Here is a 26,263-nt window from a genome sequence, read left to right on the forward strand (position 1 = left end):
ATGGAGGAGAATCAACAGAAATTTAAGAGAGTCCACTGCTTTATTTATGGTCTAGAAGGGGGAAAACTTCTTTAATCATGAAATATCATATCAGTCATTTAATCAATATCATCAATATTGGCTGGCAAAAAGCATCATTGTATCCTACGTTACAAGTTACAACAATGGTACATTAAAGGAAATTCGACAATAATACTTTACAGATGATAACTCAAATAAAATTAGGAAAGGGGGAGAAAACTCTGTTCAGGCTTGAACTTCAGAGATCCATCTCGTTGATTTTCTCTGCCAGGATTCTACAAACAAGGTTGCAATCAGAACTTAACTTGTCATAACCAGTGAGGTAGAGACTAAAGAGTGTAAACAACTTGCAAAACATTTTCAGATCTGCAGATTATTTCTTTCCATGGAAATATATTAACAAATTAAAGTTCTTTTATTCTTTCGCTGAGGAAATTCAAAGGAGTTTATTGAAAGAAGAAACACCAAAATAGAAGCCAAGATGTTCTTATTCTAGGCTCAAAGAACCAAATGTTTAAATTTTAAGATACCAGAAAATTCACATGGGCTACTTGACAGTGAAATACCATGACAGATTTACAAAAGAAACAAAATGGCCATATTCCTTAGACTTCATTACATACTCAATTCAAAGGAATTGTTTGGATCCATATTGTTCTCTAGAAATGTCTAATAGGAATATGGAAAAAGTAAAATAAATAAATATATATATATGTATGTGTGTGTATGTATATATAATTTTGTAAAAGGAAGGAAAAAGTAAAGGTAAATTCTGTCCTACGTGAATCAACAATTAACATAATTAGTGTACATGCTCCTCAAATAGGATTGGAAGAATCTATTAAGCAAAAATTTTGGGAGGAAAAATGTAAGTCAAATAGATTTTATTTTTACTTGAAAAGCAGATAGTAGATGTTGTAAAGATTGTAAGCTGATACTAGGATAGAGCATAAACACTCAACAAATGGTGGTAATAGATATTGGTATTACAAGATGGTGAAGAAGAGGTATTAAAGAAAGAAACCCAAAGATTAGGTGGTGGGGTTTGAAGAGGGGGGGGGGGGGGGGTGTGGAAAGGGTGTGTTTAAAGATAAAATGATCAAAGAAGGCAAGTGGAATTTATTAGAAGATGTTGATCAGATGTGGAATGAAATGGCTAATTGTATTTAAAAAGTGACTAAAAGACATACTTAGAGAATCTAAAGGATGTGGGCGACCAACTAAGGAGACTTGATGGTGGTATAAAGTGGTACAGGCAGCAATTAGATTAAAGAGAGAAATATAGAAGCTACCTAGATGTAGACACAATGTTGCTTTTAAAAATTATATAGTAGCGAAGATGGAAGCAAAGAGGGTTGTCTAAGAAACTAAATGTAAGGCTTATGATAAATTTTATTTTATTTTTGATAGGTAAGGCTTATGATAAATTATATAGCAAGTTGGGGACAGAGGAGGGCTAAAAGGATATTTCTAAACTTGCTAAGACAAGACAAGGGAAATGAAAACAAGTAAATAAGAGCATATTAAACTTTAAAGAGAGATGGACAAGTTATTTTAATAAACTTTTTAAAGGAAATGATATAAAAGATTGGAGTGTGTAACCCAATGGATGATAGAAACCATAGATTTGTTTGAAGAATTAGGATGACTGAGGAAAACGATGCATTAAAGAGGATGAAAATGGGAAAGCTATGGGGCTGAGTGAAATCCCCATTGAAGTTTGGAAGTTCTTGGATGATGTGGGTGTGTGCTGGTTGACCAACCTTTTCAATAAGATCTTAAGTGTTAACAAAATACCTAATGAGTCGGGGAGAAGTACTTTAATATCTATTAACATGAACAGTGGGGATATTCAAAACTGTACATATTACCTTGGAATTAAACTTATGAGTCACATTATGAAACTTTGAAAGAGAATGATTGAAAATAAGTTAAGACATGAAATAACCATATTGGAGAATCAATTAGGTTTTATGCCAAGACAATCTACTGTGAAGCTCTTTTCTTTACTTAAACGTCTAATGGAAAATTAAAGAAAGGCCTATAAAGATATTGGCTTTGACCTAGAAAAAGGATATGATAGTGTCCCTAAAGGCTATATGGTGGATTTTGGAAAAGAAAGAAGTTCATTTATCGTATATTAAGTTGATTAAGGATATGTAAGTTGTAACTAATGTGAGAACAAGAAAATTCATTACAAGTGAGTTTCCTATCGCTATAGATTTGACTCACAGATTGGCATTAAGTCCATATCTCTTTGCACTAGTGATGGATGAGCTCATTAAATTGATTAAAAGGAAAATCCCTTGTTATATATTTTTTTGCAGATGATATCGTGATATTGTTTTAGTAGGTGAAACTATAAATGGAGTTAATGTCAAGCTAAATTTGAAAAGATTCTCTAGAATCTAAAGGCTTTCTATTAAGTAGAACTAAAACAAAGCACATGAAATATAAATTTAATAAAAGTAGAAACAAAGCTAGAGGGGTGGTAAGACTCGATGGTCAAAAGATACTCAAGAGCAAGAGTTTTGATATCTTGGATCAATAATTCATAAATATTTAGAGATTGAAGAGTATGAGAATCATAGGATAAGAGCAGGGTAGATAAAGTGGAGATGTGCACTAGGATTATCTTGTGATCATAGAATACCTATTAAGTTAAATTGAAATTTTTTATAAAGATTACTATAAGACCAGTTATGCTCAGTAGTACTAAATGTTGGGTTTTTAATATGCAACATATTCAAAAAAAATGAGTATAATTGAAATGAGAATGTTAAGATGGATATACATGAAAAAATAGGATTCGAAATGAGGACATAGCTTAAAAATATAGGTGGCCCTTATTGATGAAAAGATGAGGGAGAGAGATGGTCATGTTCAAAGGAGAGCAATTAATGCTCCAATGAGAAAGAGTGAATCGATTCAAAGTGACAGAATGAAAAAAGTAGAGGAAGACCAAAAATTACATTAGCAAAAAGAGTAAAAAAGGACATGTCAATTGAGAAAGTAACAAAATATGACTTTGGTTGGTGGAAACCTTATAAATCTATAACAAAGTACATGTGGCCAACCTTGAATAACTGTTGGTGATCCATAGCCAACCCTATAATTCTGATTTCTGAGACTAAGACTTGATTGTTGTTGTTATCATCTTGTATGTATGCATGAATATATTATATAAGACTAATCAGTTTTCACAAAGAAAACGCCCTGATTAAGTTTTCTTTCTTCTTGAGTTTCTCATCAACAATAATATATATATATCCTTTGAAAACAAAAAATGAGACAAGCACAAACCTGCATGGGCATACAGTACATTTTATGCTTGTAGCATCTCCTCTCATCTGCAATGTTACAAGTCTCAACTAATTATAGTCAGCTACCTTCAGTTACATGTCAAACTTTAAAAATTGATAAAAAAAAAATAATAATTGCTTTATATCATCATCATCATTAAATAAGTAGCCACGATGCTTTGATGCTCTTTATTAGGTTACTTGTGACATTTTCAATCAAACCATGATATTAAAAGAAACCTGGTGACATGAAGGGTGGCAGTGTCATGACTGAATCTCTTTCAATATTTATTCACTATTACTACAACATTATTCATAATTATGAGAATAAGCCGAAGTTAAACTTTAAATCTAGAGCTCTGAATACCAGCAGAATTTCTTACCATCATGTTATGAGCTGAATTCAGTCCCAAAACTGAGAGTATGGCATTCAAGATTTCTCAAGTTTAGCTGCAAAATGGGAAAAAAAATATTAATGTAAGCATGTATCCATGAATATTTTTCTGTAAGGATGTATCCACAATATTACCATATAAACTTCAAAGCAGAACTGTAAAAAGAAAAGAAAATCTTCTATTTCCCAACTTTTTTTTTATAATTACCATAGATTTATTGACATTTGACACGCTAAGAATATTGATTAAACATGTTGTATTTTATGGAGAGTATGAAATCTATACTTTATAGTGTAACACATAATATGAAATCACATCAATTAATCAGTCATCTTCTTTAAGCAATTTTATAAGCGTAACATAGGCTCAGTCCAAGGACCATAGATGTGTGACAATTAGTTATTACACACCTAGCTCATAGTTTGAACTATTAGAAGGCTTCCATCTTTCAAAATGGATTGACTGTTGTGAAAATAAACCATTTACGCAAGATTAAAGAAGAGAGAAGAAATTTAGACACAAAGAATTTACATGGTTCGGCAATATGCCTACATCCACAAGCAACGACAAAGAAAATCCCACTAGAAAATAAGAAGATTACAATAGTAGCACACATGCACTCTTACCCCAGATTCACCCTTGGCTCTCTCTCATAAAGAATAAAGAATACCCTTTTGTATCTGATAAGTCTATTGTGCAGCTACTCTTTCTCACCTATTCGGCTCTCGATAATTAATCTTTAGCAAGACCACAGATATATATATATATATATATATAGTAGAAAAAACCAACTTGGTGGCTACCCTTCACCGAGTCCAAATTGGAATAGAATTCTTCTATTCCAAGCCAAATTACGTGACACGCAAGAAGTGAAATCCTTAAGCCAATCTAAGAAGGCATAGTCAGTTTTCCATTGCTTATTGTAATTGGCAATATTGCTTGACTAATCAAGCCACCGACTCAACAAACATCAAGCACAAGTTCCATTTCTCTTTTCTTTTGACTGTTTTTACCTCAGATTATAGAAGGGATTGAAGGCATTGGTTGATTATGGGAGATGACATAAAAGCACATGCACCCTCGTGCAAGTTTAACATGTTTAAAGCTTATTCTTTAGTGCCACCCTGATATGATTAAAAGATTATATTTAAAGCTTTCAACAAGTTTAAAAGCTCACCACAACAGCAACTCCTGTATCACAGAATTTAGGAATGCATATGAGTCTCACCAACTGCCCTTCTGACCCTGCACTCAAAAGTTATCATCAAAGTCGTCATCTAATGAAATTTTTTTATTTCCCTGGGAGGGCTTAAAAAGTAACATGTTATTAAATAGTGATGATTTAATTGAGATTTGCAAGTTAAGAAGAAAGTACCCTTTATTAAGTCAGTTTTGTATTTATCCTGATTACCAACAAAGTAAACATGAGGACAGCTATCAATGAAGAAAGGATCCCTGTCCACAAAAGGATAACACCCTGGAAGATAGTAACAACATGAATATTAACTTAACTACATAAACAGAAGAGAAACACAACTTCATGAAAAATTATATTTTTCAAATTTACTCAAACTCTCCCAATTTCTTCTATGAATAATTTTTTCTAATATCAAATTAGTCAGCTGCTAAGCCTCTAAGAAATTTTCAGAGCCAAGCAACAGAGTTAACAGAAGAAAAGAAATCAGATTGATGTCAAGTATTATAGATATACCAAGAGTATTAGGTGTTGTCGGTGCCAAATGCCTCCACTTTAATGTCCTTTCCATGAATTCAAGTTTATCCTTTGCCTCTGAATACTTCTCAAGATCATCTATGTTCTGTCCCGATGTTCCAAGAAATCTTAAATCCAGAACACACATTGTCAAAGTCTTATTCTTTCCTTTTTATTTTTTTCTGTATGTGTTTTTTTTTTTTTTGGGGGGGGGGGGGGGGGGCGGGGATAAATACTGTGACCATCTTATACCTGATATTGTCAACCTCAAAACAATGAGGGTTAGTACAAGACCTAAAAGTGTTATAAGCTGAAGACCCAGGGAAAAGGCATCTATTCAACGGCTGAAAGGAAAAGACATTAGCAACAAATCAAATGATGGAGAAGATGATGATGTATATATGCTTTCAAGGACAAACCTGCTGAGGTAAGGAGAAGTTAGCTGGGTCATCAGATCCGGGCATGATATCTAAAGGCAAACTAGCAGCAACCTAGAAATAGTAAGATATAAGCATCTTCATTCCCAATAAGGGACAGAAAGGAGCTAAATTAGCACGCAAACTAATGATATTAACCTGTGTCAAAAAGATATCTAGCTCTTTAATAGGCTCAGACAGCCTTGATTGATCCTTTGAAGCCAAATTCTGCATATTTTGAATAAAATCACCATTAACGGAAATGCAATAATGGACTATTGTCATGTGTATTAATGATTCTTGACTTATGATCATAAATTTCACTCTTGAAGATTTTAAGAAACAAAACTGAGAACTCCCAGACTTTCTGTTCTCTACTCTTTTTTTTTTTCTTTTTTTTGATAGGTAAGAAAATTTTGTATTAAAAAGAAGCTACTCCATCAAAGAGATGAAGTAAATGAAGGAAATATGTAAAAGCAACAAAGGAAAACAAAACAACTCATGTACAAGAAAAAAGTGAATCTAAAAACAGTAGAATGGATTTTGAAGGAGTAAAACCCCACACACGAGACCAATCAAACAAAGCGGTTGCAAACAACTCTAAAAGCTTATCCCCAGAAAGAACCGAATCTTCAAATATGCTATTATTTCTCTCCCTCCAAATAATCCACATCACACAATGTGGTACCAAATTCCAAACATTTGAAGAATGCTTACCCAACCAATTCCTCCAACCGGCTAGCAAGTCAATAACCCTTTTAGGTAGTACCCAAAAAACACCAAAAGATCTAAGGGCAAAGCTCCATAACCGAAAACCTCACCACAGTGTAGAAGCAAATGATCCACACTCTCGCCATTACATTTACACAGGCAACACCAATCCATAATAGTGCATTCCCTTTTCCTCAAATGGTCCGTTGTGAGAACCCTCCCCCATGGAACTGTCCAAACAAAAAACGACACACAACATGGAGCCTTCACACCCCAAATTCTCTTCCAAGGAAATGTAATAGTGCTTGATCCCCTCAATGCACCATAAAAGGATTTTATATCAAAAACCCCCTTCGACCCCAAACACCACCTCATCTTATCTCCACCCTCAATAGGAGGACTCTGTGACTCCAATGTATGAGTAAAGGCCCCCACCAACTCCATCTCCCCATTCATTAAAAGCACGTCGGAACCATATATTCTCTACTCTTATCAAAATAAGTTCTAAGAAAATTGCATAATTTTTTTACTTATAATTAGGAGCACAATAATTTATCACTTCAGATGTAAGACATACCTCTTGCAGGCTATAACTCAACTAAATCTCTTAAAAACACTAGCCCTTCCAATTGGCAATGAGGGGTTGAACATGTCGAACTAGGGCCTTCGGAGGAGAGATCCTGCCCTAAACTAAGCAACAAACAGACTAATGGACAAGTGACAGACATACAAAGGCCATTAACCAGGGATGTACATGTCAAAGTAGGGCCTTGGGAGGAAAGATCCTGTCCTAACCTTCAACAACTTTTAATGAACCAACAAACAGACTGATGGAGAGGGAAAAAGAATAAGGAGAAATCATGAGATGTCCCTTAAAATTTCTAAAACAATTCTTCAAGAAGATTTTTATTCTTGGTACAAACACTCATCTGCTATCCTGAAAATTATTATGTGATATGGGCATCTAATTTTTATTTTCCTCTAATTGATGCAAAAACTGAAGTATCTCCTGTGCCTGCTCCATAAAATGGGCTCAGGAGATAATTTTAGCTTTACTAGACTTACCAGTGAATTTTCACAATAATAGCACATTGAATGAAAGTTTTACAATGAGAGATAAGAGTAAGTCTGTTCAGAACTTGCACAAAGGCTGATGATATAGCAGAGATCATGAGTTAGGTAATAGCTGCTTGAGAAACCCACAAAGAGGTCATTGTTTATTTTTCTCCCAAAAACAATAAAAATGATAAATAAAAGGAAATCACTTATGAGTTCAAGCAAATATATTAGCACATATTGCTTATGACAATCAAAAGAAAAATAACATAGTTATTAAAAGGAATCACAACAGAAATATGTCGTTATAGAAAAGAATTATTTGATTGGTGTTATAGAATAGAATTATAGAAAATGAAAATGTTGAATCTGCTTATCCACAGAAGAAACCAAAATGAAATAAATGTATTGCCTGTCCATTGAGAAGACCACGAGGAAATTCAACAGAATTCCCAGCAAGTACTACGTGAACTATTTCTGCTGCAATGCCTTGTTCCTGTTCATTTCATAGTTCTATAAATTAGCCATTTAGATTAGTTTGCACTTAAAAAGCAAGTAACTCAATCAAGCAAAAAAAATAAACCAACGTAAGAGACTGAAGGAAAAGACAAAAAGAACCTTCTCATCTCCTAAATGTCCTGTTATATGATCAATAAGAAGCTGAAACTGAAGAGGATTAGAAGTGCTTCCCCCAACACTTAACCCTGATACAAAAACAACATGCTTGTCTTCTCCTGCAAATTTCAAATTTAATGAAATCAAGGCAAAGCTTATAGAAAAGATATGCTGACTCTGCAGACATGATTGAATAACAGATAGAAAAACGTAAGTCAAGCAAAAAAACCAACTTACACTTCCAAGTAGAAACTTACACATATTGAAGTTAAATTCAAAATGGACTAGAAATATCAGTTAAAATGATGGCATTTGACTTCCACAAGATGTTTTCTTGCCATATATATATATATATATATATATTCAGAACTTCATCTGTTAATGTGAGTGTGAACTTATTTCCTACTGAGATAATTTAATTGATAGCCAATGCTATCATTTTTAAATGTAGGAGTTTGATTTTATATTCAATATTCATTCATTGTTGGTCTCAATTTGATTTTCTAAGTGGAGCTTTTTTATATAATGAACAATTAACATATATTAATTCCTATTTCTATAATTTGACATTTGATACATATTGCAGAATAGTTCCATGATTTGTTAGAAGTTATTATTCCAAAAATTACATGAATACATCTGACCAACAAAAAAGTCACTCGTACAGGCAATTTACTGAAAGGTGGAAAAATTAAGAAGAGGGAGGAAGGTAGACCAGATCATACTTGGTTTAAGGGGATGCTCTATCTGGGGTGGTAGGCCGGCTTCTAGGACATCTTGGACCAAGAAATCTCCAGCATCAGTTTCCTTTCCAAGCAAAGCAACAACAACACCTATTACATGCAGTAAGTTAATACAAATAAACATGCTTTAAACAGATAATGATTCAAAATCTTTTGGTCCTACAAGTTCCATTTCTGAGGGGCAACAAGAGACAAGACAGACTAACTGCAGCACAAATTTTACAGAAACTTCAGAATATAAGAATAGCTGAGTAGATCACTCACTACTCATTCCAAACATAAATAAGTGAAGAGGTGAAAATAGCATTAAGAAGTTGATATGCATTAAATCTGGGTTGATCATAACCATCCAATGAATTGTACTCCTAAACCAATTATGATGATGATTTAAAAGAAAAATTCAATAAAACTGGCATTCATCAGGCTAGCAATAAGAAGCATTTTTAGGAGAAAGGAAGTTCAAATTCATAGGTTAAACCCCACATAAATTGACTTCACCTGAAAATGGACCAGAGCTCTAGAAAACCAACCCTACTGCAACTAAAGATGATATAAACCACACATGAATAAGCTTGAGCAATTATTTTCATACAAAAATTGAGGTTTTCCCCCAATAGCTTAAAACAAACTAGTGACCTACCATCTGATCCTGACATGAATTTTCTTATGTTAGTATAGTATATTTTTCATTATACAAACCTGTTACGTATATAGATGGTAAGAGGACACTCCCACTAAGCTTAACTCTTCCACTATCGTCTTCTAAAACTAGCGTATCATCTGGATGCATAAAATTATGAGGCTTGACAAGCGGAGTCACAGATCTCTGTAGATTGCAATTAAAAGCTTTTATTTGTAAAACTTCATTCTCAATCATAAAAACCAAAATAGAGGAAAAAAATATGGAAGAAAATATAACACATTCATTGACAACTACAATACCTCCTTGGAGTATTCATCAAGAATGCAAGGTTTGAGTTTCATGTGCTTGTACAGGGTTCCGACAACGATGCATTCCCTGTCTTTTTCCAATTCCAAAATTGTGCAAACTGCAACCCAGCAAAACCCAATACATATCTATATTAGTCCAAAGAACTCTCTATCTTACCTAATTAGTAACTTGTCAAAACCTCACAAGCAACAAGTTCTCAATTCACTAAATGACTACGTGATAAAAACTGAAATGACTAAGCTAAATTTAAGCCCTGAACATGTGCCCCCACAAAATGAACAATAAACCTTCAAACTAAATTATCACCCAATAAAATATAGCTACCGTGAGCCAAGGAAACCCTACAAGCAAAAGGTGGGTGTCAAAATATAAGCACTGACTCTCCAAAATCCTCACCACGTCCGTGCTGAAAACACCAAAGACCTCTGCATGTGTATCCTCAATGAGTTGGGAGGAAAAAAATATTTTTATTATAAATTTTTTTTAAAAAAAATATATCCTTTGATTTTATATATTTTCTATTAATTAATTATCATATCACCACCATATCGTGTCCTAATTTTTTAAGAATTGCCGTGTTGCCATGTTCCATGTCATGTCATGTCCTTACTTCCTAGGTCAAAATCCTGAATTTCATAACACCCCAAAACCTTAAATGCTTCAATTTTTTCTCAATCACAAATTCCCCTCTAAAAAATACAGAAATTTACCAAAAAAATCCACACACACACCAAAAAAAAAATCATAGGCTACAACTACAAAATCTCAAATTATCAACCACAAATGTGCCAATACATCAAACCCAAACCAAACTAGCCCCACCCAAATTCCATATATTCACATTAAACACACAACACATCAGCTACTTAAACCCCCCGAAGAAAAAAAAAATCACAAAGATTATGAAGACAAAATGGCAAACTCAAATGTAAACCCAAACCCAAAGTGAAAATTAACATAATTAAACTGAAATTTAAAAAAACCCAGAAAAGCAAAATGGGCAAAAGGGTAAAAAGAAACGAACTTGGAATAAACAAAAAAAGGATTACCAGGCAAATGGGGTTTCCAATTTGGGGCTAGGGAATAGAGGAGTGTTCGCATCAAGTGGAGACGAGTGAAGTAAATTTGACTGTACTGCTGTCCCCTATATGTCTCTTTGTGAATCTTAAAAGTATCATCCTGCAATCAACAATGTCAGCCTCATCATCACATAAATTATTTACAAGTTTTTTGAAAAAGAAAAAGAAAAAGTTATCCCATGGTTTCTCGGGAAAGTGACAAGTGTTGAGAAAATAAAGAAGAAGTGGAAATTAGTAAGTAAAAGGGAAAGAGGGATAGTTACCATGGAGGTATAGGTAGCTTGTTTTCTCTGGAGAATGTTCTGTGAGTCGATTTCCATGGCTTCCATGGCGGGAAAAACAGCAAGTTGTACTGAATCAAAGAGCTGTAGGGCTTAAGTAGGGATGAGAGTGTGATATTGTTTTAGGTACAAAATATGCTTAAAAAACGAAAATAAGAAAAATATGGGGATGTAGCTCACATGGTAGAGCGCTCGCTTTGCATGCGAGAGGTACGGGGTTCGATACCCCGCATCTCCAGTTTTCCTCCTTTTTTGTTTTGTATGGCAAGTGACAATTGCAATAATCGTTCTTGGGATGACACGTGTCTACGTGTTGTTATGCAATAATTTCACAACTGGCAACCAATTATATCTAAATTGGTTATTGACAATGACGGAGCTCAAATCACAAATAGACACTTCCCTAAAAATATCCACATAATATATATGTGTATGAAAATATAACTTTTAATTTTCTTATTCTAAAGTAAGTTATGTACATATGCACAAAATTATCAACTTTAATATCTATATATACACACTTAGACACAAAATCTTTTTTATAAGAGAAACTTATAATCTTTTTTTTTTTTTTTTTTGAGGTGAGAAACTTATAATATTCTTAAACTCTAATAAGTATACAAACATTGTATAATTACAAATATATAGAACAAAAAAAGAAAAAAAAATGAATATAGTATCTTCCATCAAAATCATGCTTAACAATAATACTTCAAGTAATAAACATCATCAATTATTATTTTTATAGCAAAATTATTCATAATTTCCTTTTTAATACATAAATTGTTTGCAAAACTTTATTTATTTTTGACAAATCAAAATCATAATTTTATAATTGAAGTCTCATATGAGCTTTTTTTTTTCTTGATAAAATCTTGAGAATAGGAAATTTCAACCAAATTGCATATATTATCAATGTTGAATGATTTGAATGCATTAATAGGTTTTGACATTGAGCTAAAAATTAGGAGTTCCACACTTCCACTATTTACTCACAAAACTTACTACTTAATTATTTCATTCTATTGCAATTGTATATTAACTCTAAACTCTCTTTTTTTTAGAAAAATTACTAGAATATTTGATCAATACTTTCTTTTTGGGGGGGGGGGGGAACTCCTATTTTTTTCCATATAACCTTTAAATATTTATAAAATATACCTAAATTGTAAAAAATTAAAAATTCTGTATACATATGGCTCCACCACTAGTTATTGACCCCCCATGTGTCATTGAAAAACTCAAGAGCAGTTCATTCTTCTTTGATTCGCAAATTGGTCTGACTTTTGTATGGCAAGTGACAACTGCAATAATCAATGCTGGGATGACACGTGTCTACGTGTTGTTATGCAATAATTTCACAACTGGCAATCAATTGTATCTAAATTGGCTATTGACCCCCATGTGTCATTGAAAAACTCGAGCAATTCATTCTTCTTTGATTCACAAATTGGTCTAACTTGTAATTCACTTATGACTACGTGTTCAATAGTGATGTTAATTGGTTTTTTTTTTTTTTTTTTTTTTTTTAGAATCAAGACTATGATTTTATTGAAATGAATTAGCCCAAATCAACTAAGAGTACAGAATTGAGGTGCGGAGGAACATCCTCCATCCACACTGAATAACCACTAACATGTCTTGCATGTTTAACTAAGTTACGAGCAACATAGTTCCTAACTTGGCAAACATGTGAAAAAGATACACAATTAGGATCTGTCATAGCTTTTGTTGACTCTAAAATATGGCCTATCTCTAAGAGTGAGCTCTCATCTTTGTTGAGATTTCTAATCACCACTTCTGAGTCACCCTTCAGGATGAATAAGGAGCACCAGATCTCTAGAGCAAAAGAGATGGCCCGAGCAACTGCCAGTGCTTCAACCACGTCCAAGGATAAAGACAGTGGAATCTGTTCTAATAGAGATGCAAGAGCTTGACCCTCACCATCACTTATGATCACTCTTATTCTTACTTTGCCGATGTCCCTAAAGGTTGCCCCATCAAAATTGGTCTTTAAAGAGTTTTGTGGAGGAGGGGACCACCTGACTCGTTGAGCTGTTTGAGCAAGGATCTAGGTTGAGGCCATGAAGTTGGCTCGCTTGAAATCCTAAAGTGCCTGCATAGCATTCGTAGTGACCTGCGAGATAGGATAGTTTGAGTTCTTCACCCCTATTTGGTTTCGTCAAAACCAAATAGTCCATAATATCATTGCCACTTTTTCTAGTAAGTCTCCTTCCTTCTAACCATGTGTGATGAGGCTCGGGATAGATGAAAAATTATGTGATTGCTGCAACTTTAACTCAGGAAGAGAGCTCCAAATTTGTGACAGTCCAGGACATTTCCACAAGGCATGCAATGCACTTTCGGGTTCTCCATTACAGTGTTCACAGGTGTCCATTGGTATGATTTTCCTTTTCTTAAAATTCACCTTCGTTGGCAGGGCATCTCGACAAGCTCTCCATAGGAAACTCTTCACTTTATTTGACATGACCATACCCCATACTACCTTCCACACTTCATTGCTTGGGTTCAAGTGCTCATTGGGTGGGTTTATAGCATTTTCTTTAGCCAAAACTCTATAACCCAATTGTACAGTATACTGACATGAGGATGTATATGGCTAAATGAGTTTATCTTCGGTGTTGGCACTGCAAATTAGGATGCTCTTGATCAAACTAACCTCTTGTGGATTAAACAATCTGTGGAGAATATTTGAGCCATTGTCTCACTCTCGGGTCAATGAGGTCAACCACTCTAATTTCCTCAAAACCATCAACTGTAGGAGATAAAATATTTGAGTGATCACATGATGGAAGCCATGCATTGGACCACACCCGAATGGATTCCCCATTACCTACTCTCCATTTAACACCCTTTAGGAGGGCATCTTGACCTTTAAGGATACTATGCCATGCATAGGAGCCGATACTAGACTCAGAGGCCTCCATTATCATGCAATTGGGGAAGAATTTTGATTTAAAGACTCTATAAAAGAGTGACTCCTTATGGTGTAGTAATCTCCAAGCCTGTTTAGCTAATAGGGCGTCATTAAATAAAGCTAAATCCTTGAAGCCCATACCACCTTTAGACTTGGGTTGACAAAGAGTCTCCCATCTAACCCAGTGAATTTTTCTTTGATCTCCTTTCTGACCCCACCAAAATTTTCAAATGAGGCTTTCAATCTCTAAACACAGACCCACAGGGAGTTTGAAACAACTCATTGTGTAGGTTGGGATGGCCTGAACCACTACTTTAATCATAATTTCTCTTCCTGCTTGAGACAAAAGCTTCTCTTTCCACCTTTGAATCTTCTTCCACACCCTCTCCTTAATGTAATTGGAGCTTATCTTTTTATTTATCCCCACAAGCGATCGTAATCCCAAGTACTTCTCATATTGCCTAATTTCGAGGACACCCAAGGCTATTTTGATATGATCTTTAAGCTCTTTAGAAGTGGATTTGCTAAAAAAGAGGGTGGTTTTGCTCCTATTTATCTATTGCCCCGAGGAATGACCATACTTATCTAGAATATCCAACACCTTTTGGCACTCCTGAATGGTGGTCCTGCAAAACAAAAAGACTATCATCTACAAAAAGGAGGTGAGTCAGAGGAAGGCTATTTCTGGATATGGAATAGCCTCGAATATCACCCTAATTAGAAGCTTTGCTGATGGGACCATGCAAGCCTTATGTACATAGGAGGGAAAGGAAAGGAAAGAGTGGGTTCACCTTTTGGTTGCCTTTGGATGGAATAATCCTACCTTTTGGTTCACCGTTGACAAGGATTGAATATGAAATTGAGGAAACACATAACATAGTAAGTTTAATCCATTGCTCCATAAACCCCATCTTCCTCATAACTACTTCTAGGTATGTTCACTCCATCCTATCATAGGCTTTGCTCATATCAAGTTTAATAGCTATGTAGTCATCCTTCCCTGTATGTCTCTGCATGCTTTGTAAATATTCAAAAGCTACCAAAATATTATTAGAGATAAGTCTACTTTTGGTAAAGGTACTTTGGTGTTCTGTGATAATTTTTGGCAAAAGTCTTTTTAATCTATTTGCCAAAACTTTGGAGAAAATCTTATACAGGACATTACAAAGGCTTATGGGTCCGTACTCTGAAGCATATTCTAGACCCTTTTTTTTTGTGGGATGAGAGTGATAAAAGTGTGATTTAAGTGCTCAGGTAAGAAAGCATTATTGAGGAAAGGAAGAATATATTGGCATACACCATCACCAACTAGATTCCAATAATGCTGATAAAATAAATAGGGCATACCATTAGGTCCTGGTGCTTTGAGAGGGGCCATTTGCTTGATCGCCTGTTGTACTTCCTATGCTTTGAATTTTGATGATAATTGGGCATTCATCTCGACACTAATTATAGTTTGGATCGAATTAGTGGCTGCTCCATACTAGTGTGATTGGGCCGAAGTAAATAAATCTTGATAGTACTTGATCAAGCATTCAAATACTTGCTCAGTATTTGTAGTCCAGTTGCCAGATTCATCTATAATTTTTCTGATGGAGTTCTTTCTTTTCCTTTGAGTGGCTCAGCTATGAAAGAATTTTGAATTTTTATCACCATTTGTTGCCCATAAGACTTTGGATTGTTGAAACCACATTCTACTCTTTTTGTTAGTGACCTCATTTTTCTCTTTCTTCAGTTCTCGAACTCGATGATTTTGACCAGATTGCATTGCTTCTTTCTTTGCTTCAACCAGCAACCTCCTCTTCTTTGCTAACCCTTTTCTCACGTTCCCAAAGTGATCACAACTCCACCTTTTTAACTCCATTCCACATTTCTTCATTTTCCTCATAATCTTAGTTGATGGATCAGTGATGGTGTTGGAAGACCACACCACTTCAACCACATTTGAACTACCCAGATCTGAGAACCACATTTTCTCAAAACGAAAAGGCTTGGTAGTTGTTGCAACATCCAATCCATTGGGAACAATCCATAAAGGACAATGGTTTGATGAATTAGAAGATAGATGGATTATTCTCGTTCTAGGAAACTTCATTAACCAGTCATTTGTTGTTAGGCCACGATCCAATCTCTCCCAAAGAGAATGTCCACCAGAGAAGTGCTTCTACCATGTATAGGGAGATCCCTCATAACAAAGATCTAGGAAGCCACATTTATAGATCACATAGTAGCTACTTGTTAATTGTTGTTACATTCATAAGTAGCTATATGTTCAAGGATCGGAGATAACTCTTCTTCAATTTTATTCATAGGATGTGAGCATTCATCAATAATGTTGTTTTTTTTTTTTTTTTTGATGGTCAAGATTGAAAGTCTTTCATTGATAGTAGGATAAACCCATAGAAATTACATCCATACGAATATTCTTTAAAATCATTGGGGGAGTGTCCTCCACCCACGTAATATAGTCCATTACATTACGCGCATGTCTAGCCAGCGCATGTGCAGCTGTGTTGCTGTTCCTGTGAATATGCAAAGCCTACCAAGCCACGAAATTCTGCAACCTAAGCTTAGCACCCTCCACCACCATCTGTATCGAGCTTGGAGTAGCCACAAGAGCTGATTTCGTGAGGGCCACCATAATGGTTTTCACATCTCCCTCCACAACCACCTTGCTTAGTCCTAACTCCCAAGCTAAAATGATTCCTTCCTCTGTTGCCCGGGCTTCAGCCTCTAATGGGCCCAACGGGAATGGGAGTTTCTTACTCATCGCCCCCATCAGACAGCCCTCTTTGTTTCTTATGACCACACCCACACCACAACTCCCTTCCTCTTTAAAGACTACCCCATCCACATTTATTTTATACCAGCCACATTCAGGAGGACTCCATTGAGAACCCAACTAAGGAGGCTGCTTGGGAGTGTGTCTAGTATTGACCATACCTTGCCTGTACTCCTTTGTGTACCTGGATGCTTCACAAACAAGGACTCTTGCTGACTTACATTTTCCTTCATGTTTGAATAAATTACGATTATTCCATAAGCCCCAAGCAATTGTTGCAAAAATATTCCAGTCTAACCCTTTTGCTTCTTCCCTGAGTCTCCAGTAAACATCCAGAAAATCATAATGGGAATTTTTCCAACTGGTGAGCTTCAAACCCAATTCCTTCCAAGTATCAGCAACAACTCTGTAGTCCCAAAGCACATGACTTGATGTTTCCTTCTCACCACACCAAGCACAGTTCTCCCATTTGCCCACCTTCCTTTTTGCAAGGCAGTAGTTTGTGGGCAAAATATTTTTGCAAGCTCTTCACAGGAAATATTTTATTTTACTTGTACATTCCAGCTTCCATATTGACTTCCATGTCTCAACCATTTTAGAAGAATCAGAGCATTCCCTATGGACATCATTCCCCTTTGCCTCACACAGCACCTTGAGAGCTATCTCGTACGCACTCTTGACTGTGAATCTCCCATTATTAGACCACGCCCATATTCTAGAATCACATGGAAGGCTCGGGCTGATTGGTATTCCCAAAACAAGTTCTGCTTCAAAGGGGAGGAAAGTATTTCGCACCTTCTCAATGTCCCACGAACCCCTATCCTTGTCTAGAAGATGTTCCACTCTTTCTATCGTTGTGCCTTGGTTTCTTAGGCTGACAACTTTAAAGGAACTAGGAGTAGGTAACCATCTATCTTGCCACACATTGACTCTCCTACCATTGCCAATACTCCACCTCAATCCTCTGTCAATGATGCTCTTGGATTCCATCAAGCTTCTCCATGTATATGAGGGGTTGTTTCCTAACTGGGCTTCCATAAAACATGACATTTTGAAGTATTTTGCTTTCAGCATTTTGTGGAGCAAAGAGTCAGGATTTTGGATTATTCGCCATCCTTGTTTGGCTAAAAGGGCTAAATTAAAGGCCTTGAGGTCCCTAAAACCCAACCCCCCATCCTTCTTTTTCTGGCACATCTTTTCCCATAAAACCCATGCCATTTTCCTCTCATTTTCCTTCTGCCCCCACCAGAAATTCCAAACCATTGCATTTAACTCCTTACACAAGGAGTCTGAGATTCTAAAGCAGCTCATAGTGTATGTCGGGGCAGCTCGTTGACCGCTTTGATAAGAATTTCTTTTCCGGCTCTCGACAGCAATTTACCCTTCCATCCCGCGATTTTCCTTCCCACTTGGTCCTTAATATGATTGAAGGCCTTCTTTTTCTCTCTCCCCATTAATGATGGTAGCCCAAAATACTTTTCATGCTATTTTATAATTTGTGCCCCAAAAAGCTCTTTTACCCCTTCCTTCACATCACTTCTAGTATTCTTACTGAAAAAGAGAGATATCTTCTCCTTATTCAGCTTTTGCCCATACTCTTTATCATACTCTTTTAAGACTTGGCTCACCCTATTGGCCTCTTCCAATGTTGCCTGGCAAAAAATGATGCTATCATCCGCAAAGAAGAGGTGGGAGATCTTGGGAGCTCCTCTACAAACTGCTACTCCCTCAATCCGCCCCATGCTAGCTTCATTTTGGATCATCTCCGCCAAAACCTTCGCACACAACAAGAATAGGTATGGAGAGATAGGATCTCCTTGACGAAGGCCTCTTGTAGGAGTTATTTTTCCTTTTGGTTCTCCATTGATCAACACCGAGTAGGACACCGTTTTCACGCACATCATAATCAGCTGAATCCACTTCTCTTGAAAGCCCATCTTCCTCATCACCCCTTCCAAGTATCGTCATTCAACTCTATCGTACGCCTTGCTCATATCAAGCTTGACTGCCATAAGACCTTTCTTCCCTTTCCGTTTCATGTTTATACAGTGCATCGTCTCAAAAGCTACAAACACATTATTTGTGATCTGTCTCCTTGGCACAAAAACACTCTGAGCTTTGCCTATGACCCCTTGGCAGAATTCGTTTAAGTCTATTAGCAATAACTTTTGCCACTATCTTGTAAATGACGTTACAAAGGCTAATCGGTCTGAACTCCGAAATTTTCTGGGGGCTATTCACTTTTGGTATCAGGCAAATATAAGTTTCATTCAAGGAATAGGGCATCAAACTAGAATTTAAAATATCTAGAACACACTTTGTTACATTATGGCCAACAACATCCCAATATTTTTTTTGTAGAAGATAGGAGACATCCCAATAATGTTGTTGTTTTTTTATTTTTTATTTATTTTAACCAATAATGTTGTTTTTAAATAGTCACAACAAGTGTAAATATGATTGTATATATAATAATAATAAGATAATAACAGGAAACCCTTCCAAAATCAGCAAAACACATCACAACTTTTAACCACCATTCTTTGGAACCTTTCTCTAAAAGTCTCAACCTACCTTTTCAATATTCCCTTTCCCGGCAAGACGTTTGGTGTAGCTTTAAAAAAAGAAAAAAAGACGTTTGGTGTAAATTTAATTATGTCAAAACTACAACCAAATTTGAACTTCACCATTCACTGTTGTTGTTGTTGACCGTTCTATAAAAACCTAGAATTCTCTCTCACTCACTCGCTCGCTCGCTCACTCACTCACTCTTCCTTCAAATTTCAATGGCGTCCGTACAACTACAAGCCTCAATCCCTGCTGCAATCTCTGCAATCCGTACTCGCAACCCGTACTCGTCTGCCTCTTTCACACCTTCTCCGCCGCTGGTTTCATTCGCTGCTAAGTCGCCGGAGACTCACCGGAAACGCGTTGGCCGGAGATTCGCCTGCAGAGCTATGGTTCAGCAGGCCGTACAAGGAGCTCCCGCCGCCTATGCCAAGGAAATGGAGAGGCTTTCCGCTAAAGAATCCCTTCTTCTCGCCGTGAGTCTTTCGTTTTTTCTATATTACAAAACCATTGTTTTCTTTTTCTTTCTTTTTTTTTTTTAATTTTAATATTTGAATTTATTTTGTGCCATGATTTTACTGTTCAAATTGGTTCCTAGATATGTTATAATTTTATTTTGTTCTTCAATTTGATTTGATTTGATTTGATTTATTTATTTATTTATTTTTGTAATATATGATTTCATAAGTTTTGTTTTCAGTTCATTTAGTAGGTACAAAATTGCTAGCTTTACTCTCTGCTTGATTGCTTAGAAAATATTTGGAAATGAACTAACTTGAAAATTTTAGGCATACTCTGAAATTGGCACTATGGTAAACATTTTAAAGGCACCTATATTAATTTCAATTTTTACATTGGTAAATATTTGATTTTCTGGACATTTGGGTATTTTGCAAATGCTCAAGCTCATTGGTATTTGTTTGTGGAACAATGGTTTCAGTTTAAAGATTCTGGGGGTTTTGAAGCCTTAGTAACTGGTAAGACGACGGAAATGCAGCGCATTGATGTGAATGAGAGGATAACTGGTCTGGAGCGGCTCAATCCGACGCCTAGACCAACAACGTAGGTGCCCATTTGAACAAGGAATTTTCAGTTGTATATATTTAGTGTGAGATGCTAATTCATTTCCTCAGCTATCCAGGTCGCCCTTTCTGGAAGGTAGATGGAATTTTGAGTGGTTTGGGTCTGGAAGTCCAGGATTATTTGCTGCTAGAATTTTATTCGAGTGAGTACTTGTTTATTGATCAACTTCTAATGTGTTTTCAAACTTTTTCTTTTCTCCCTTTTTGGTTGGGGCTTGCCGCCTTGGGATGTGATGGTAAAAACCTTAAATTTTTTCATTTAAAAGTTGGTCAAATTTTATGGTGGCTAATAGCACTGGCTTGATTTCTGCATTGTTGTAGGAGATTTCCTTCGACTTTGGCTAATTTGTCAAAAATGGACGTGGCGATCAAGGATGGATATGCAAAGATTACAGCGAACTTGAAATTATTGAACTCGGTAAGGAAGTTTGCACAAATTTATTATTCATGCAAGGAAGTTTCTTTGCCATTTAGTATCTAAAAAAGAACGTTTCGCTTTTAATTATAAAACTGATGCCAAACGTAATTGAGTGCTTAGGGCTCGTTTGGTACGTGTGTTTAAACAACAGTTTTCAGTTTTTTTAGAAATACATGTGGGTAAAAAGGTGGGTGTAAATGCGTGTAATATTGTTTAAAAACTGAAAATATGTGTTTAAAATGATGTACCAAACAACCCCTTAGTATCTGTAAGTGTTATCTATTCCTGAGCAACTCATTCTATGTGAACTATATTACAAATTGGACATGCAGTTATAAGGTAAAGTTCTTACTCAAGTTCTTGCTAGTGGTATAAAGGGAGAAATGCTTGGAAACTCCCAACTTGTAAACAAAATTGTGATTCAACTATGCCCATAATGCACTTAGTTCTTGTCTTCTTGGTGTTTTGAGATTTTAACTTAAGAGTAAATATGGCAGCAAATAAAATTAACATGAATTGACATTCATATGAAGAGAAGTTTATCATCTTTCTTGGGCTTAGTTTGCTCTACTTTAGCGAGAAGATAAGTTTTTATTGTACCCCATCTAAACAAAGAGGGCTTGAGGTTAAGTCCTACCATAGAGCTTTTGTCCTAAAATAGCGGAGTGATTTTTTCCTGGAAAAGCATTTGGAAACTTAATCCCAACAAGAGTTGTGTTTTTCTTGTGGACAACTTAGGAAAAAACATATTATCGTGGTAGATTGGTGTTGCATGTGCAAGAGAAATGGGGAAATAGTTGATTATTTACTCCTTCATTGTTCTTTTGCTAGAGAGCTGTGGTCTATGGTTTTTAGCCTTTTTGGGCTTCAGTGGGTTATTTCTAAAGGAGTAATAGAGTTGGTTGGCAAGGCGGTTTTGGTGGACATCAGTGCATAGAACATTGGAAGGCGATTCCTCACTGTGCTGGAAAGGAATTTTAGAAGTTTTGAGGGATGTGAACAAACTCTATTGGATCTGAAATTGATGATCCTCAAATCCTTGTTTGAATGGATGGTTGTGTCAAGATTGTTTCCTTTTTAACTTATTATACTTGGGCTTATGCCTTTCTTTTGATTTAATAAAAATTGTTACCTTTTTTAATAAGCAATAAAAGATTGCTGATTATATATATATATAAACATAAAACAAAGAAAGTTATTTGCATCTTTGTTTAAGTGGTTTTCTGATATGCATATTTGGAATCAAATCTGATTGAGTGGCTTAGTGAAACAGAAAGAAGGAAAATGAAAAATAGTGGAATTTGTAAGTAGTATTTTAAACCAGGACCTTAAAAAATAGTCTATATACCAACAAATATAGGGGGCTTGAATATATTAACTGGGGCCTTTGGGTTTGAGCTTCAAGTGGAACTCATGAAATTAGACAACCCTTAAGACTTGAATTAAACAGATCCTTTCATGCTAAAAATTAAAAAATTAAAGAAAAAAGGAAAAAAGAGACAGAGAAAGCCTTTATGGCATTCTTTGGGGAGATTATATGATCATGTTATAATTTCCTTTGCAATTCTCATTGGCTTACTTTCTGCAATTATTTTTGGAACAGATTTACAAGATTAGCTGATTGCTTAATGGAAAAATGGTTTGCTTCTTTTTCCTTTTCTTCTTTGGGGCACATATGGGCAATTTTTCATGTTGGTTTATGATTGGGATCATTTGTTTTCCAGTCCATTCAAGTAACCATTATTGAGAAACTATCAATCAAAGGTGATCTTAAGAATTCCAGTCACCTGTGCTTAGATCTTGTCCTCATTCATAACCTTAGAAGCTCACTTCCGTTTGCTTGTGCATTCATGGAGAAATAAAAACTTTCAGATGTATACAAGAAATATTATTGATTGGTTGCAATATCCATGAGGTTGTATAAAACCCAATGTTCAGAGTTTTGATTTCTAAGAGTGATAATTTCTTCGTAATGTCTAATTAAGAGATGAGGTAATGCAGGCATCTCAATTGTGCCACTGTATGTCTGTATCTAGTCCAAACTTTCTCATTTTCAATTTTTTTGGAGCTTTTATAGTGGACTGCTCTATGATGAAATGCAGATAGAAAGCAAATTTATTCTTTCCACCAGGTTATCTGTGGAGGGACCACTACGAATGAAGGAGGAATATGTTGAAGGGATTCTTGAGTCCCCAACAGTTATTGAAGAAACGGTACCAGAACAGCTAAAAGGTGCACTTGGCCAGGCAGTTAACACAATGCAACAAATGCCTGTTCCTATTCGGGATGTCATTTCCAGTGGGCTGACAATTCCTCTTAGTAAGCTCTTTTTTTAATTTTTAATTTAATTATTTCTTTCTATTGTCATTGGACAAACAAACCTCTAAGGTCTTCACTTCTACAAATCCAATGAGTAAGTCAGTCCAGAGAGATTGACAGTTCAACTAATCTGGTTGTTTTAAGTGTAACATATATTACTATAATTGAAAATTGAAGCAGTTGATGATCTGGGCTAGAAAAATGCTAGTGAATGACTTTTATGCTTCCGTTAACAATTGTTGTACTCAACAGTATATCATCTTGATTGTTTAAATCTTCCTACTATCCTCTTTGTCATTCTATGTGTGGCTACAAGTAACCTTGGCTGGGGTTGTAAATAAAGGCTTAAACTGAACATGCAAAACCAGCCTGAGGTGTTAGAACCTGTATACATCCTCTGAGATTTTCATTTAGAATGTTATATCCCATTGAAAATGTGATACATATGTATAGACATCCACACATACACTACTGATAAAGAAAACCCATTGACAGTTTTCTTTTGGAGTTCTATCACAAGAAAGCCCTAAGAAACTTTTCACATTTAACCGATGTTTGCGATTCTTAGTTCTTTGTGGAATTGGGTGGTACTCCCTGCAAATGCCTAGTTAAAAATGATAAATTTTTAATTAATTTATTTGGAAAAAATAATTCAAATTTCAAATGATGAATTATTATATTTTTATATGTATGTTTATCTGACCCATAATGAATTCATGCTAAGCTCTTCTTTTTACACGAGCAGATGGAGCCTTCCAAAGACTATTTATGATTTCTTATCTTGACGAGGAAATACTTGTAAGTATTTTTATAGGGCATTTTCTCCTTAGATGAATTTAAATGCTATTTATGCACGTGCTTCCCTTACAATATTGGTGTACTATGGTGCTGCAGAAGTAGATGATAGTGTGGATGAAATCAATTTCCATTGAAATTGCCTTACTAAAACAAACTTACACTCTGTTGGTCTTGGTGGAAAATGTTTTCTGTGCAAAATATATAAATTTCTGGAAAAATGACTTGTTTTTAATTGTGTTTCATTGTGATTCTGAAAATGATCTCAAAAACATTTTGCCATTGGCTCACACGGGAAATCATTAATAATTCACATAGGCATGGTGGTGGTGGCTGCAGTGATGGTGTGGTGGCACTGGAGACAGTGGGTGGTAGTGTGGGAGGTGGTATGGTAATGTTGGTGTTGGCAATCTGAAGGAGTGGAGAGGGTGAGGGCACAACGGAATGGCAGAAAAGATCTTGAACCTTTTGAATTGTTTTACCTTGACCACAAAAAAATGTTTTTAATTGGCTTTCATATTTTGTTGTACCAAATATTAGAAAATATTTTTTCCTGAAACAATTGGGGCATGTGATTAGAGTTCTTAATCTTTGCTTTAATTGATGAGCTGAATATGGTGTTTTGTATAAAAATGGTTCATTTGCTTCTTTTTTTTTTTTTTTTTTTTTGGGGTGGGGGGTGCATAAGGGAGCACCAAGCCACCCCTTTCTATGGGACCAATCCTGAAGGTAAAATGTGGAGCTTTTTTTTTGATGGATGGGGAAAACAGAGTCATTACTCTAAATTTTTTATTTATTTCTTTCTTTTTTGTTTCCTTTTCCATTTCCTATTTTGGCTTTTAATATTGTTTCACCTTTTTTTCAGCATGATCGAACAATTTCACTTGAATGTTTCCCTTCTTGCTTTAGTTAGTTTTTTTTTTTTTTTTTTTTTGCCCATGATCTTCTTGAACGATTGCAACCTAAAACCGCATATGCTTAATTGATAGCAACCTTTACCGTCCAGTTCGTTTTCATATGACAAACACTTCATAGTCAAGTCAATGGTAAATGCCCCACGCTGTGAGCTTGTTGCATCTCTTGTGATTATCGTACATTTAATAATGTTGTAAAAAGAATAAATTAGCCTCATTAGCTTTCATCTTTTATCTGTTTTTCTGAAGGGAGTTGATTGCTGTTTGGAGTGCATTAAAAAACAAATGATCTAACAATTACAAATTTATTTATTTTTTTTATTTTTGTATTTTTTAAATTAGTGATCCAACTAACTACATGATATTAATTTGAAATTCAATCTAATTAATTATATGATTTATATCTAGTGATGTTATAAGGCCTCAAAAGTCAAAATACATTTGACCCCTTTTTTGCTTCTCAATAATCAGATTGAAAGCCACATACATTTTTTATTTTGAAAGAAAAAGAGAAGTGGGAGATTAAACCCTGGAATGTAGAATTTTAGCTTCCATGCCTAACTTTTTAGAGATGGGGTAGTAACCAATGGCTTTGTGACAGACATAACGTGTATGACCACCATATTCTCTTATTATCTATCAGTTTGCTCAAAAGCTGATTTATTCCATGGCTACCAAGAGGGATTGCTTTTTCTCACAATATGAATTCTTTTGCTGGTTTTGATTTTGACACAGATAATAAGGGATACTGCTGGAGTGCCCGAAGTTTTAACAAGGTTAAGTGCTCCTTTGTCTGCAGAACCAATCGCAGAGTATGAGAGTTAGGAATTCTACCTGTATGACAACTGAAAATTTTCTCTACTTCAATCAGATACCATTTTGAGTTAAGAATTACATTTCATCTCTCTCAGCCGCTTCTAGCTTTTTATTTCCTTGTTCCAATGTATAGATGTTTTTTGATTAAAACAAAAAATAATAATAAATAAATTTGGAACTATTATGTCAAATTTCTAGTTAATTGATTGAGATTGAGTGGTGCATGGCTGTAAATATTGGAGAGGTGGTTTTCAGTGTCGGTCTTTTGAAGAACAATTACAACTGGTGTGGGTTTTTGTCTGGCTCTCCATTTCACACTACCATTTTAGCAATTTTTATTTGTTTTTTT

The 26,263-nt window shown here is 35.3% G+C and overlaps 2 protein-coding genes and 1 non-coding gene across 5 annotated transcripts; 2 read left to right on the plus strand and 1 right to left on the minus strand.

Moving 5' to 3' along the window:
* Positions 1 to 17: 17 nt before the first annotated feature.
* LOC126692900 (DNA polymerase delta small subunit) lies at positions 18 to 11,432 on the minus strand. 2 transcript variants are annotated; one of them, XM_050388703.1, is made up of 16 exons: positions 11,265 to 11,432; positions 10,972 to 11,101; positions 9,913 to 10,019; positions 9,670 to 9,796; positions 8,953 to 9,060; positions 8,231 to 8,346; positions 8,025 to 8,108; positions 6,005 to 6,073; positions 5,849 to 5,920; positions 5,682 to 5,773; positions 5,430 to 5,557; positions 5,094 to 5,195; positions 4,896 to 4,963; positions 3,707 to 3,773; positions 3,325 to 3,371; positions 18 to 296 (listed from the first exon to the last, which is right to left on the minus strand). In XM_050388703.1, the coding sequence occupies exons 1-14, from the start codon at positions 11,328 to 11,330 to the stop codon at positions 3,714 to 3,716; spliced, it is 1,329 nt and encodes a 442-aa protein (XP_050244660.1). In that variant the 5' UTR covers positions 11,331 to 11,432; the 3' UTR covers positions 18 to 296; positions 3,325 to 3,371; positions 3,707 to 3,713. The 2 variants fall into 2 exon arrangements, with proteins under 2 accessions (XP_050244660.1, XP_050244661.1); XM_050388704.1 differs by having other exon boundaries at positions 3,325 to 3,428.
* Positions 11,433 to 11,447: 15 nt separating this feature from the next.
* On the plus strand, positions 11,448 to 11,520 carry TRNAA-UGC (transfer RNA alanine (anticodon UGC)). The gene has a single exon. It is a non-coding gene; the product is annotated as a tRNA-Ala (tRNA).
* Positions 11,521 to 19,546: 8,026 nt separating this feature from the next.
* LOC126692902 (probable plastid-lipid-associated protein 13, chloroplastic) lies at positions 19,547 to 26,095 on the plus strand. Of its 2 annotated transcripts, none has more exons than XM_050388706.1 (7): positions 19,547 to 20,046; positions 20,511 to 20,632; positions 20,712 to 20,795; positions 20,974 to 21,070; positions 23,173 to 23,389; positions 24,135 to 24,187; positions 24,503 to 24,541. In XM_050388706.1, exons 1-7 carry the CDS (start codon positions 19,789 to 19,791, stop codon positions 24,524 to 24,526), a joined length of 855 nt encoding a protein of 284 aa, XP_050244663.1. In that variant the 5' UTR covers positions 19,547 to 19,788; the 3' UTR covers positions 24,527 to 24,541. The 2 variants fall into 2 exon arrangements, with proteins under 2 accessions (XP_050244663.1, XP_050244662.1); XM_050388705.1 differs by lacking the exon at positions 24,503 to 24,541 and adding an exon at positions 25,834 to 26,095 and having other exon boundaries at positions 19,551 to 20,046.
* The last annotated feature ends 168 nt before the right edge of the window (positions 26,096 to 26,263 follow it).

This window comes from Quercus robur, chromosome 7 (assembly GCF_932294415.1).
Source record: "Quercus robur chromosome 7, dhQueRobu3.1, whole genome shotgun sequence".
In the NCBI taxonomy this organism is placed as follows: Eukaryota; Viridiplantae; Streptophyta; class Magnoliopsida; order Fagales; family Fagaceae; genus Quercus; species Quercus robur.

Excerpts from the sequence above, each read along its gene's own strand:
- LOC126692902 (XM_050388705.1), top strand. The coding sequence starts at position 19,789 with ATGGCGTCCGTACAACTACAAGCCTCAATCCCTGCTGCAATCTCTGCA. Across the intron at positions 23,390-24,134 it reads TGGGCTGACAATTCCTCTTA|ATGGAGCCTTCCAAAGACTA; the intron begins GTAAGCTCTTTT and ends TTACACGAGCAG. Across the intron at positions 24,188-25,833 it reads ATCTTGACGAGGAAATACTT|ATAATAAGGGATACTGCTGG; the intron begins GTAAGTATTTTT and ends ATTTTGACACAG.
- LOC126692900 (XM_050388703.1), bottom strand. The coding sequence starts at position 11,330 with ATGGAAGCCATGGAAATCGACTCACAGAACATTCTCCAGAGAAAACAA. Across the intron at positions 8,347-8,952 it reads AGAGCATCCCCTTAAACCAA|GAGAAGACAAGCATGTTGTT; the intron begins GTATGATCTGGT and ends TGAAATTTGCAG. Across the intron at positions 3,774-4,895 it reads ATACAGGAGTTGCTGTTGTG|CTAAACTTGAGAAATCTTGA; the intron begins GTGAGCTTTTAA and ends CCCATTTTGCAG.